Raw genomic sequence first — 12,970 nt, 5'->3', positions numbered from 1 at the left:
AAATATTCACGAATATCAACTATTTGTCACAGATTTTATTCATGAATATCCAGGACATAAATTCTTTTGTTGTAACGCCCCGGCAACTTACAGGGACTGCTGACTGTCCCCACAAATCAACACGAGACTTTACAGTGTGCTTTGTCCTCACTCACACACACACTTTCCGAGAAAACTTCCCGGAAGGTCACCCATCCCATAATTACTCTAGGCTAAGCACGCTTAACCATGGAGTTCTTATGAGTTAGGCTACCGAAAAGCAAATGCATTTGTTGATATGAGTAGCCAAATCAATTCCTTTAAGTTATCTTTCAACTGTATAGTCCCATACCTATACAATCTCCAGATCCCTCTCATTCCGGTGTATGTTCAATTCGTCCATGTGCCCCTCCCACTCAAAGCCTGCCAGGAGCCGCTCCTTGTCCGTGCCCCTTGCACCATGCCTCTTGCACCGGCGATCACTCCCCGGCCTCGTCAGTTTCCGGGTGTCACATGCCCACCAGCTTCCGTCTGGTTCGTCCTCAAACCACACCGTACTGGGAGAGGCTAGGCTCTGATACCATTTGTAACATCCCAAATTTTTGGATATTACGGGTTTACAAAAACCTTTTAACGTTAGCATCGTCATACCACACCACGAGGAAGGAATAAAGACGTTAGCAAGCCTTTTAATTTCGGTAAGGGAAGCTGACATTGTTTGTTTTATTGTTGTGCTTGGTTATAGTTCTGTAAAAATTATGGGAATGAATTTATGTGTAAGAGGAGTTGACTACATTTTATTTTGAGGTGTATCCAACGTGATTGCATGAGTAAAGGGAACTATCTTTAATTATGTTTTGTATACTGTTTTGTGGTGATGTAAAAAGTACTAAGTCGTTGTTTTTTTTATTCCGTAAATGATGATTCTGTTTTTAATTTTTGTACTGTGGTAAGTTTTGAAGTATGGTGCAAATTGAAGAAATAGGAAATTGGTTGGAGAGGTGCGTACATAACATAATTGTGCCATTAGGTTTGGTTTCGTATTTATTTATATAACTTATATTATATAATATTCTCGTATTATATAGAGAGGAATTTTAAATATTATATAAGTTATATAATGTAATGTTAGTATAAAATAGTCGTGTTTTAAATATTATATAAGTTACATATTATGTAAAATTAGTATAAGGAATTGTGTTTGAAAATTAACGAAACAAAAGTGTGGATTAAGTATGATGTAGGATTTAATTATGGAAGATAAGGGGTGAGTTTTGTATTGGTATATGTTGACTATTTTATGTGTTCTTGGTTAACTTACTATTATGTTATTTGTTTAATTATTGTTTTGAGAATGTTTGGCATATGTCGGGTTTATTAGTTGGTTGTGAGAGTATGATATTGTTTATTTCTTGCGGGTTTGAGTTTATGTTTGTGAGGCCCGGTGAAGCTCCTGGAAGTGTGGTGGAAGTAGCACTGGTACTTGCTCGGGGAAGCTCTCTGAGAATAGAGTGGTGGGAGGTGTATACTTGTCCGGTGAAGCCCAAGAGGGTGGTGGAAAGTAAATACTTGTCCGGGGAAGCTCTAAGAGAGTGGTGGGAAGTGGTGTACTTGCCGGTGAAGCCTTCCAAAGAGTGGTGGGAGATGTCATTATGTAATGGTGTGGTAAAGTATACTGGCCCGGTGAAGCTGTTTAAGAGAGTGGTGGGGAGTGACACTTGACCTTATGTTGCATATGAGTAACCGATGGTGATAGTGAATGGTTTCAATTAAATTGGGGAAGGAGTTAGTGAATGTCGGAATGAGGTTGGGTGTGAATTGGTTAATTTGATGAAATCCTTTTGTGGTTATATATGTTGGTGACTTGAAACTCTGATAGTGCGGGTGTTAATGATTTGGTGTGTCATCATGTAAAGTGTGTGTTAGAGTGCGATGATATGTATTACTCAGAACTCTTATTCTAAGTTGATGTTGAATTTATGTATGTTTTATGACTTCTTTCTGTTAGCTAACCCTTGCATGTTTGTGGTTGTGGTTTCCACCTGCGATGATCGTACTTGTACGGGAGTAGATGTTGTTACAGATATAGATAAAGCACAGTTGAGCAGCGAAATACATGGGAGAACTTTGGGATTTTGATTTCAATGCTAATAGCTTTGTAATAGAATTTTTACGAACGTTTTAGAGCTGTATTTGATTTATAAAGTTTTCAAAATTTAGTTATAATAAATGGAAGTTTTTATTTAATCTCTATCTTGCAATGATATCATAATTAAGTGTTAAAAAGTTTTCGTAAATCCGTAACATCCAAAAATTTGGGATGTTACATTTGTCATCCCTACTTGTACAATGTTATTACCATAGCTGAAGATGAGTAGCAAAAAGTTACATCATCCTTATTCTCTTTCCAAGCATTAATTAATTAATCAACTGGGGATGATTAATTAAAAAATAATAATTAGTTTTAGAACAATAGTAAAATATATTGACAAAATTAATATCAATAGATAAACTAAGTTTAAAAGAGTGTGAAATAATTAAAAACATCATTAAGTATTTTTCAACAAACTCCCTTTATTAATAGTTTACATTTCAAATGCTCATATTTCAATCAATGGTTTTATGGAAGAATGTACACAAATTGACATTAACCACATCGTTTAAAGTACATGAGACCATTGCTTAAAATGCAAATCATAATTCACTTAAAATATATAGGTCGAGTCAATTAATACAAATTTATTAAATTTGTCGTGAAAAATTGAAGGGTGGGTGAAGGAGTTGATTTTACGAGTGTACCCCCGTGTGATGAAAAGACCCATGTCTGATCACGAGGTCCAAGACAAAATCAAAACAGAAATTTAAACATTCGAAAACGAAAACTAACAAAAAGTGTTGGTTGTGTAGTGAGTCTACAACTGTACGACTCGTGTCGCTCTTTCCATCGCTCAATTCATGCAAAACTGATGCGCCAAAACACATGTCATACACACTCGTCAACCACTTCTATAATTCACCTTAAATGTTTTATCCAAATCTTCAACCTTTTACATTAATCAACCATATATATGTGTTTTATTTACTTTTTAATGTTTATTTTTAGCTCGACTAATAGATATATACGTTAAAAGATTATAACAATATCATTAGATAGAGTTGAATTTGGACTGAAAGTTCATATTTTATGTATGGTGATGGACTCTGGTAATTGAAAGTAAAGGCTACAATAATACTGTTTTATACAAGGTAGGTGGTTCGTTAGGTGCGGGAATTGTTATTGGTTTTCACATACAACATTAATTGAATCCTCAACCTCCATGCATATATGAGACTATGATGACAACTGCCACAATATTATAGGGAACTGTGTTCAGCAAACGTAGGAAAAAGCCATAAGCAAGAAAATGGTTACAGCAGCAGCATGTAACAGAGTTGATGACTGTGTCTTCATAGTCTCATGCCTCGGTTTCATCGTCACGCTCCACTACCTCCTCTCCCTCTCCGCATGGATCTTCCGAACCTGTTTCCGATCCGAGAAGAACCTAATCCGAACCTACGGTTCCTGGGCTGTGGTCACCGGAGCCACCGACGGCATCGGAAAGGCCTTCGCCTGCCAGCTGGCAGAGCGAGGGCTCAACCTCATCCTCGTCAGCAGAACCTTGCAGAAGCTGGAAGCCGTTGCGCGTGAAATCAAGGCGAAGAATCCGAAGGCGCGCGTGAAGGTGGTGGCTATGGACTTCGCGTGCGGGGATCTGTCGGAGGGGCTGCGGCGCGTGGAGAAGGCGAGTGAGGGGCTGGATGTTGGATTGTTGGTGAACAACGTGGGAGTGACGTATCCGAAGGCGATGTTTTTCGACGAAGTGGAGGAGAGTGTGTGGATGAAGATTGTTAGAGTTAACGTGGAAGGAACAACGAAAGTAACGAAATGCGTTCTGCGTGGGATGTTGGAAAGACGAAAGGGAGCGATCGTTAACATCGGTTCCGGTGCTGCAGCGGTTCTCCCTTCTCATCCTCTCTTCACGGTGTACGCTGCCACCAAGGCGTAAGCTTTTATTTGTCTCAGTAACATATTTTATTATGGATAATGATATTTTAATAATTTTTTTTCACAATTTTTCCACAACATAACATATATCACTATTTTATTTTATTAGTGTATTTGAATTTATTTAAAAAAAAATAGTTGATGAATTACAAACTGTCACATATATTATAAAAAAATTGTTAAAAGACACTTTTTTTTTCTTTTTTATTATTTGAGTGTTTGAAATATACGCATGCAGTTACGTGGAGCAATTTTCAAGATCTCTATACGTAGAGTATAGACAATACGGGATACATGTGCAATGTCAGGTACGACGTTATTACAATAGTGTTGCTTTTAGGGTAAACTAGTACAGGATTGATGATGAATAGGAAGGATTAATTAGTTAATTGTTAAGAATATTGATGAGTGAAGGTACCACTGTACGTTGCAACGAAGATGGTGTCAAAGGTGGCTTTTATCGAAAAAGATTCAGTTTTTATACCAACGGCTGAAGCTTATGCAAGAGCTGCAATCGCTGAAATTGGGTATAAACCAAAGTCCATACCTTATTGGGCCCACTCGGTTCAAGGTTTCTTCGCACACTGCATCCCCAATTCTCTGCTTGATGCTTGGCGATTCTCCATCGGTGTTCGCCGCCGGAATAACCATAAATCCTTCACGTCCGACGTCAAATCTACTTTCTCCGGCCACGTCAAGGCTATAAAATAAGTTTCATAATGATGGGTAATTTGCAGGTTACATTAATTCCGGCACCTTAATTGAACCTATCGAAAGCCAAGTTACAATTTATGTGTTCAACCGTATGTTGTTTGGATCATAAAGAATTCTAAAATTTTAATTTTGTACTTCGTATTACTTTCAATTTTATTTTAAAAATCCTTATTTTTTATTTTATTTTTTTAAAAAGTCCTTATCTTTCACCTCACATGACATTAGCACAAGTGATAAAAAGTACAGAAATATAGTTACATAATATAATATTTTTCTGTTTTCCTTTTAATATTGTATTCAAACTTTTTGTATAAATAATATCTATTTTGTTTTGCATCTTATATTTTACTCATACATAAAAATTTTATATTTAAATTTTTTTCCATTTTTTATTTTTTTGTTTATTAAAAGAATATAAAAGTTCACTTTTTCATAATCATTTTTTTTTTAATATATATCTAATAAGTAGATATATATCTCTTTCAACTATTACTTTATTATTTCTAAAAGTTGAATAGTTGATATGAAGTGAATAGACTTGCGTAACAAATAAGAGAATAGGGAAAAAAAACATATAAGGAATAACAAAAGATGAATTGAATGCAAAAGTAACTATCACATCAACTCTCCCACATGCATCATTGTATACTCCAATCTGCCCAATAAATGAGGAAACCTCATGCAAAGAGTCACCACTCTATAACTTTTTCATAACCAGAATAAAAAATAATTTACAATATTTATATTAAAGTAAAATATCATAACATTTGGTAAAAATCCTAATATTTTCTATTACAAAATTTTCAATAAAATTTTATATGGATAAATTTTATCAGTAAAATATTTTATTGGTAGATCTTATCAACAAAACTTTTACTATTTATGAATAATAATTAATTTGTAAGTAAAATTATCAATAATTTAGAATTTTTATTATTAAAATATGTTTTAATCAATAAAATTTATCAATTATTTAAAATTTTTATTATTAACGAATAATGAATCCATAATTAAATGTTTTAGTAATACATCAGTACATTTTGTCGATAAGTTGAATTTTAAAATTTATATCATTTGTTTTGAATTTTTCCTATTTTTTATTAAAGTCTGTTATAATTATAATTATTTAAAAACTCATAGATAAAGTAAGTGTCAAATTTTATATCAAATTCAATCAAATATGCAATCGAATTTGAGTGAGAAAAAAAAGTATTAATTAATTCCTTCTTGTTAGTTAATCCTTCCAGAGATACCTTCAATAATATGAAAGTATTATTTTCCTTTAGGTAAAAAATATACATGATTATATGCAAATTTGAAACAACATTATAATTTTTTTTATTTCATTTTATAGAAAAAATCATAAACATATTTTATGGAAAGTTGTATTCTATTTGATTTTTCTGTTAAAAGTATTTACATAAAATTTTCCTAAATGAACCTTAATGTAAAGAAAAAGAGAAATGAAAGAGAGAAAGGGCTAACGAGTGTTCTTACGAAAGGCAACCTCTGTGTCCAAACCAAAACCATTAACGCCACGAACGTGAACCAAAACGGAGCGTTTGAACAGCACGACGAGGGGCTCCACGCTGTATAGGTCGTTAGCAGAGTACTTATCAGCGCGTCGCGCCAGCGCCACGTGCAACACGCATACGCCGTTGGGCTTCAACGTGCGTTCGATCTCGGCCACGAAGCGTTCCGGGTAGAGCGCGTGGTCGAAGACGTTCGAGAATTCGAAGTCGAACGTGCCGTTTTCAAACGGTTGGTCGTGAAAGTCCCCCTGAACCACCAGGGGAGGGTACGGAACGAGGTCCATTCCCAGGGAGTCCGAAACGCCAACGCGCCTCAGCGCCTCGACTTCTTGCCCCACGCGCGCGCCTACGCAAAGCGCCTTGGACCCCGTGTGGAGAAGCTTCTTTCCCTTGAGGTCCTCGAAGAAGCGCGCAAAAACCGGGATCTTGCGGTTCCAGTCGCGCGTGGTCCATATTTTGCGGAGGCGCGGGTTGAGGGTTTTGTTCAGTTGGCGCTGGATGTAGGCGTCGTAGGAAGAGTAACCGGGTCGGATTCTGAGGTTGTTATTGTAGGTGGTGGCGTGATGGTGGTATTGTTGTGGCGGAGAGAGGAGGTGGAGGAAGAGGAAGAGGAAGAATGGGAGGGAGAGGATGAGAGAAAGGAGAAAGTATCTTATGATGAATGGTTTTGTTAGTGTGATGTTCATTCCAACATGCATGTCGTGCTATGAACAACAATAACAGAACGTCTTCTTTCTCATGCTTGTTGCGACGTACCTTTTTCTGTTTTTTTGGATGTTTTAAAGATAATAGATAACCCTTTTATGCTTTATAGTTCCTAAAGATAACTTATATTTCACCACCAACCCTATCCATTCACGTAATTCTGTTTTTTTATTTCGCTTTATAATTATTTTGGATATTATAACATGAAGACTTAATGTTAATGGACAGTAATCAATTCGTAAAAATGATTATAATATATTATCCTTTATCCACAGTATTAAGGTATTGTGTTCGTGTGTCTTTTTCTTTGTATAATATTCCATTATCTCATTTTAATTAATCTAAGTTTCAAATTTCTACACTAAATTTACATAAAAGTAATCTTATACCATCTAGAAATTATGGAGCATACTTTGTGAAAATTCATTGGTATAAACATTCTATAACATGAAAGACGTATAGTTTTCATATTTATCTTTCTTTGAAATGAAAAGAACTACATTGAATTATAAAGTAATTAAGAATATTTTTGACTAGCACTTTTGAGTTTATTTGGTATGCATAACAGGATAAGAGAATTAATAAGATTAAAGTTGATACATATTTACACTTTCATGTGTTTGATAACACAAAATAATACAACTAAATAACATTATATCATTCTATCATGTGTTAAGAGGGACCATGTGATATGATAAAATAAAAAGAGGATAATATGGGATAGTTAAGAGAATTTGTTGTACTAATTACTAAAATAGCATGTAAAATGTGCATCCAGAAAAGAAAAGATAGAAGATGCAGAATGCTTGAGATAATGGGAATGTTTTATTTTAAAATATAAGAGTGACACAGAACTAAAAGAAGAGAATTTTGTAAAGAGTCTAAATTCCTTTATTAGTATAATTAGTCATTAGAATAGTATAACTTACATAAAAATTACTATTTTACAAAAATGTGTATATTATTTATGTTGTGAAACTTAAAAAAGAAAGAAAAAAACGTAAACTCACTCATTAGTGTAGAAAATGTGTAGCTCAATTAACCTAAAAATATGGTAATGTGGTTTACGATAATTCGAAAAAGTGCTTTTAAACACGAATTGATAGTTCAATCGAAATGAGTTAGGAGTAAACGGTGAAAAGGAAAAACACTTTTTAATCAAATCATTTGAATTTTACCAAATCTTGGTCATTATAGGATAAAATTTTAATAAGTGAATTCGATTATGTAATGTAAAGATAAGATTATTTTATGACATGCTACTGTTATTATTTTATAATATTGCAAAAGATAATTAACGTTGGTGCATTCCGCAATTTCCTCGGACGGTTTCTATCCAGTTTGAATGCGAGCTTTGTTGCCTAATCTTTTCTCGCAAGGCACGCTGCAACGTCCACAATTTTGCTTCAACGTTCTTTATTTTATTAATTAAAGATTTTTTAGGGATTTTCCCGTTAACTTTGGGCCTTGGGCCAAATATCTTTGTTTTCCCACTCTATAAATAGAGTGGCTTTCATCCATTCCATCACACACAATTAATCAGTTCTTTCATTCTTTTTCTCTCATTCTCTCTTTCCTTTTATTTTATTTTCTTAAAATGATCCTGGGTTTCATTATATCTCTTTTAAAGAGATAAGTCCTTAAACCATTTCCAGATGTATCAAAAATTGAAGTCTTCTCCGGTCAAAATTTTCGACGCTGGCAAGAACGTGTGTCAACCCTGTTAGACATGTACGGAGTCGCCTTTGCTCTTTCATCTTCAAAACCCGACTCCAGTCTTCCTCCAAATCCAAAACAAGTTGAAGATTGGGTTCATGCAAATAAGGTATGTCGTCATACTTTACTTAGTGCACTTTCTAATGATTTGTTCGATGTATAATGTTCCTATAAGGAGGCGAAAGACATTTGGGATTCGTTGATTCTCAAATACACTGCTGAAGATGTAGTCCGACAAAGGTTCATTATTGGGAATTATTATCGTTGGGAAATGGTTGAAGACAAGGACATAAAGTCGCAAATCAATGAGTACCATAAGCTGCTCGAAGATATGAAAGCGGAGAACGTTCTTCTACCAGATGTATATGTCTCACAGCTTCTGATCGAGAAATTGCCGCCTTCCTGGACTGATTACAAGCAACAACTGAAACACAGACACAAGCAAATGTCACTTTCAGAGCTAATCATTCACATAATCGTTGAAGATACCAACAGGAAAGAATGTGCTACTGCGAGGGCCAAAGCTTTGTCTGCAAAAGCAAACGTGATAGAAGACAAACTTGCTCCAAAAAGGTACGAACATAAACTTAATCACAATAAGAAAAATTATTTTCGAAAATCTCGTCCCAACGGATCTAACCCCACCTTTAAGAAGAAAGGAAATTGCTTTGTATGTGGGAAGTCGGGCCATCATGCACCGCAGTGCAGGCGCAGAGCAAGAAACGACAATCCTCCTAGGGCCAATATAGCCGAAGGAGATGATATTATTGCTGCGGTCGTTTCTCAAGTAAATCTGATGACCAATGTGAGCAAGTNGGTGGTAGACTCTGGTGCTACCAGGCATATNTGTGCAAACAGAAGTGCCTTTACCTCTTACACTAGTATAGGGGATGGAGAAGAACACGTCTACCTCGGTGATTCTAGGACCACTCCTGTTTTGGGAAAAGGGAAAGTTCTTCTCAAACTTACATCTAGAAAGACTCTGACCTTGAGTGATGTGCTACATGTGCCATCAATCAGAGTTAATTTAATCTCTATGGCACTACTGGGGAAAAGTGGGGGTTAAAGTGTCATTCGAGTCTGACAAGATTGTAATGACAAAGAATAATGTTTTTGTGGGGAAGGGATATTGTGATCAAGGTCTCTTTGTACTTAACATTTCTGAAAATATTAATGAATCGTCTTCTTCTGCTTATATTGTTGACTCGTATGATTTATGGCATGCTAGATTAGGACATTTAAATTCTTCCTATGTTATGAAATTACAACGACTAGGATTAATTAATATGCATGATAAACATAGTAGTAAATGTGATATATGTGTAGAATCTAAATTAACAAAGAAGACATGTTTTTCTGTAGAACGCCAAACTGAATTGTTAGGGCTAATTCATACTGATCTAGCTGATATGAAACAAACTATGTCTAGAGGAGGTAAAAAAATTATTTTGTGACCTTTATAGATGATTATTCTAGATACACTAAAGTTTACTTAATCAAACATAAAGATGAAGCCTTTGATGTGTTTCTAATCTTTAAAGCAGAAGTACAAAATCAATTAAATAAGAAAATTAAGAGGATTAGATCAGATAGAGGTGGTGAATATGTATTTTTTTAATGACTATTGTGTTAAAGAAGGTATCACCCATGAAGTAACCCCACCATATTCACCTGAGTCTAATGGAGTAGCTGAGAGAAAGAATAGAACTCTTAAGGAGATGATGAATGCGATGCTTATTAGTTCTAGTACACCTAATAACCTTTGGGGAGAAGTCTTGCTTACTGCTTGTTTTTTACAAAATAGAATACCTCATAAGGAAACCGGTAAAACTCCCTATGAGTTGTGGAAAGGCTATCAACCTAACCTGAAATATCTAAGAGTGTGGGGGTGTCTTGCTAAGGTGATGTTACCCGATCCTAAGAAAAGAAAAATAGGTTCTAAAACATCTGATTGCATGTTCTTAGGTTATGCTGAACATAGTGCTACCTATAGGTTTCTAGTTCTTAAAAGTGATATACTTCAAAGAAATTCTATAATGGAGACGAAAAATGCTGAGTTTTTTGAACATGTTTTTCCTTTAAGGGTTAATGAGACGTCTCAACCTATAGATAATAATAGTGATGCCTTATGTGAAGAATTAAGAAGAAGTAAAAGAAAGAGAAAGAAAACTTCATTTGGTAATGATTTTTATACTTATCTAGTTGATAATGATCCAAATAGCTTTGTAGAAGCCATTGGTGCTCTTGATGCAAAACAGTGGGATAATGCCATTAAGACTGAAATTGAATCAATTCAGAAAAATAATACTTGGACCTTAGTAGATTTTCCTAAAGGAGCAAAACCCATTGGTTGTAAGTGGATCTTTAAGAAAAAGTATCATCCTGATGGATCTATAGAGAAGTATAAGGCAAGATTAGTAGCAAAAGGTTTTACTCAAAAGCCCAACATAGATTACTTTGATATTTTTGCCCCTGTGACTAGGATTTCCTCTATTCGAGTATTGTTAGCCTTAGCAGCAATCCATAAGCTAGTGATACACCAAATGGATGTTAAAACTGCCTTTTTGAAGGGTGATTTAGAGGAGGAAATTTATATGACTCAACCTGAAGGGTGTGTTGTACCTGGTCAAGAGAATAAGGTATGTAAACTTTTAAAATCTTTGTATGGGTTGAAACAAGCACCAAAACAGTGGCATGAGAAACTAGATGATGTATTGCTATGTGATGGTTTTTCTCCTAATGATGCTGATAAATGCGTGTATTCTAAATTTGAAAATGGTGATTGTGTCATTATATGTTTGTATGTGGATGACATGTTAATTTTTGGTAATGCAATGAAATTGTTGCTAGAACTAAATTATTTCTAGGATCAAATTTTGAAATGAAAGACATGGGTGAAGCCAATGTAATTTTAGGTGTTAGAATCATAAGGAAGGGAGATAGTATATTACTATCCCAAGAACAATACATTGAGAAACTTCTTAAGAAGTTTGGGTATTATGATTTCAAACTCGTGAGTACCCCTTATGATGCTAACTCTAAATTAATGAAAAATAGAGAAAAATCGTTATCTCGGCCTCAGTATGCCTAGATAATTGGGAGTTTACTGCACTTGATGAGCTTTTCTAGACCTGATATTGCTTATGCAGTAGGTAGACTAAGTAGGTACACTCAATGTCCAAATCAAGAACATTGGGATGCCCTTTCCAGGCTTATGAGATACTTAAGAGGTTCAATGGATTATGCCATTGAATATAGTGGATTTCCCGCTGTACTAGAAGGGTACAGTGATGCTAACTGGATCTCTGATTCATATGAGACAAAATTCACTAATGGTTATGTATTCACACTTGGGGTGGTGCGATTACATGGAGATCAGCCAGACAAACAATTATTGCAAGATCAACAATGGAATCTGAGTTTGTCGCTCTTGAGATGGTTGGTAGTGAGGCTGAGTGGTTGAAAAACTTCTTAGCAAACATTCCACTAGGAATGAAACCAACCCCATCAGTATCCATACACTGTGATTGCCAATCGGCAATAGCTATAGCTAAAAACAAGAATTACAATGGAAAGAATAGACATATCCAATTGAGACACAATTTGGTGAAGCAGCTGCTAAAGAGTGGAATTATTTCCATTGACTATGTGAAGTCAGAACGGAATCTAGCAGATCCTCTGACAAAACCCTTGGGAAGAAATATGATTTTAGAAACATCGAGGGGAATGAGACTTAAGCCACTTGCAAACAAACAAGTGATGGTAACCCAACCTTTGTGATTGGAGATCCCATGAATAAGGTTCATAAGGATAAAAACAAGTTACTTGTTAGTTCTGATAGCACTAATTTGATTTTAAATCAAATATGTCCCTTCTTATGGTGTGTGTGAAAGTGCTAGAGACTGCATTATTGAGAGGTTAAACTTTGTATTTAATCAAAGTTTTTAATGATTTTCATATCCCTTATGGGTGGTGTATGATTTGCAGCATACACTTGATGAAATCACCTATATGAGTGTCTAGTGGGGCCGCTTGCATGAGATCTTGGCATGATCTCTAGAGCACTCATGAATATCGGGCACGCGCATGGCCTAATAATCGCATCACAGCGATAACAGCAAGGATTGTGGGGGTGTACTGTGATTGATAAACCTCTAACTCCCTCAAGTGTCTTTGGTTCATATAGCTTGCTATACCAACTACACTGTGTGTTAAGTTTCTTGATCTAGGATTGGTTCATATAGCTTGCTATACCAGCTCTGATGCATTACATCTTGTA

General features: G+C 35.3%; 2 protein-coding genes across 3 annotated transcripts; one reads left to right on the top strand and one right to left on the bottom strand.

Moving 5' to 3' along the window:
• Window positions 1–3,125: 3,125 nt before the first annotated feature.
• On the top strand, window positions 3,126–4,919 carry LOC106767852 (very-long-chain 3-oxoacyl-CoA reductase-like protein At1g24470). Of its 2 annotated transcripts, none has more exons than XM_022783675.1 (3): window positions 3,126–4,003; window positions 4,263–4,332; window positions 4,439–4,919. In XM_022783675.1, exons 1-3 carry the CDS (start codon window positions 3,384–3,386, stop codon window positions 4,733–4,735), a joined length of 987 nt encoding a protein of 328 aa, XP_022639396.1. In that variant the 5' UTR covers window positions 3,126–3,383; the 3' UTR covers window positions 4,736–4,919. The 2 variants fall into 2 exon arrangements, with proteins under 2 accessions (XP_022639396.1, XP_014508292.1); XM_014652806.2 differs by having other exon boundaries at window positions 3,130–4,021; window positions 4,439–4,916.
• Window positions 4,920–6,146: 1,227 nt separating this feature from the next.
• LOC106766431 lies at window positions 6,147–7,104 on the bottom strand. Its single transcript, XM_022783676.1, has one exon. The coding sequence runs from the start codon at window positions 6,966–6,968 to the stop codon at window positions 6,219–6,221; it is 750 nt and encodes a 249-aa protein (XP_022639397.1). The 5' UTR covers window positions 6,969–7,104; the 3' UTR covers window positions 6,147–6,218.
• Window positions 7,105–12,970: the final 5,866 nt, after the last annotated feature.

Source organism: Vigna radiata, chromosome 7, assembly GCF_000741045.1.
Source record: "Vigna radiata var. radiata cultivar VC1973A chromosome 7, Vradiata_ver6, whole genome shotgun sequence".
In the NCBI taxonomy this organism is placed as follows: Eukaryota; Viridiplantae; Streptophyta; class Magnoliopsida; order Fabales; family Fabaceae; genus Vigna; species Vigna radiata.
The sequence above is the reverse complement of the archived record's forward strand: the minus strand, read 5'-3'. Positions and strand labels throughout refer to the sequence as shown.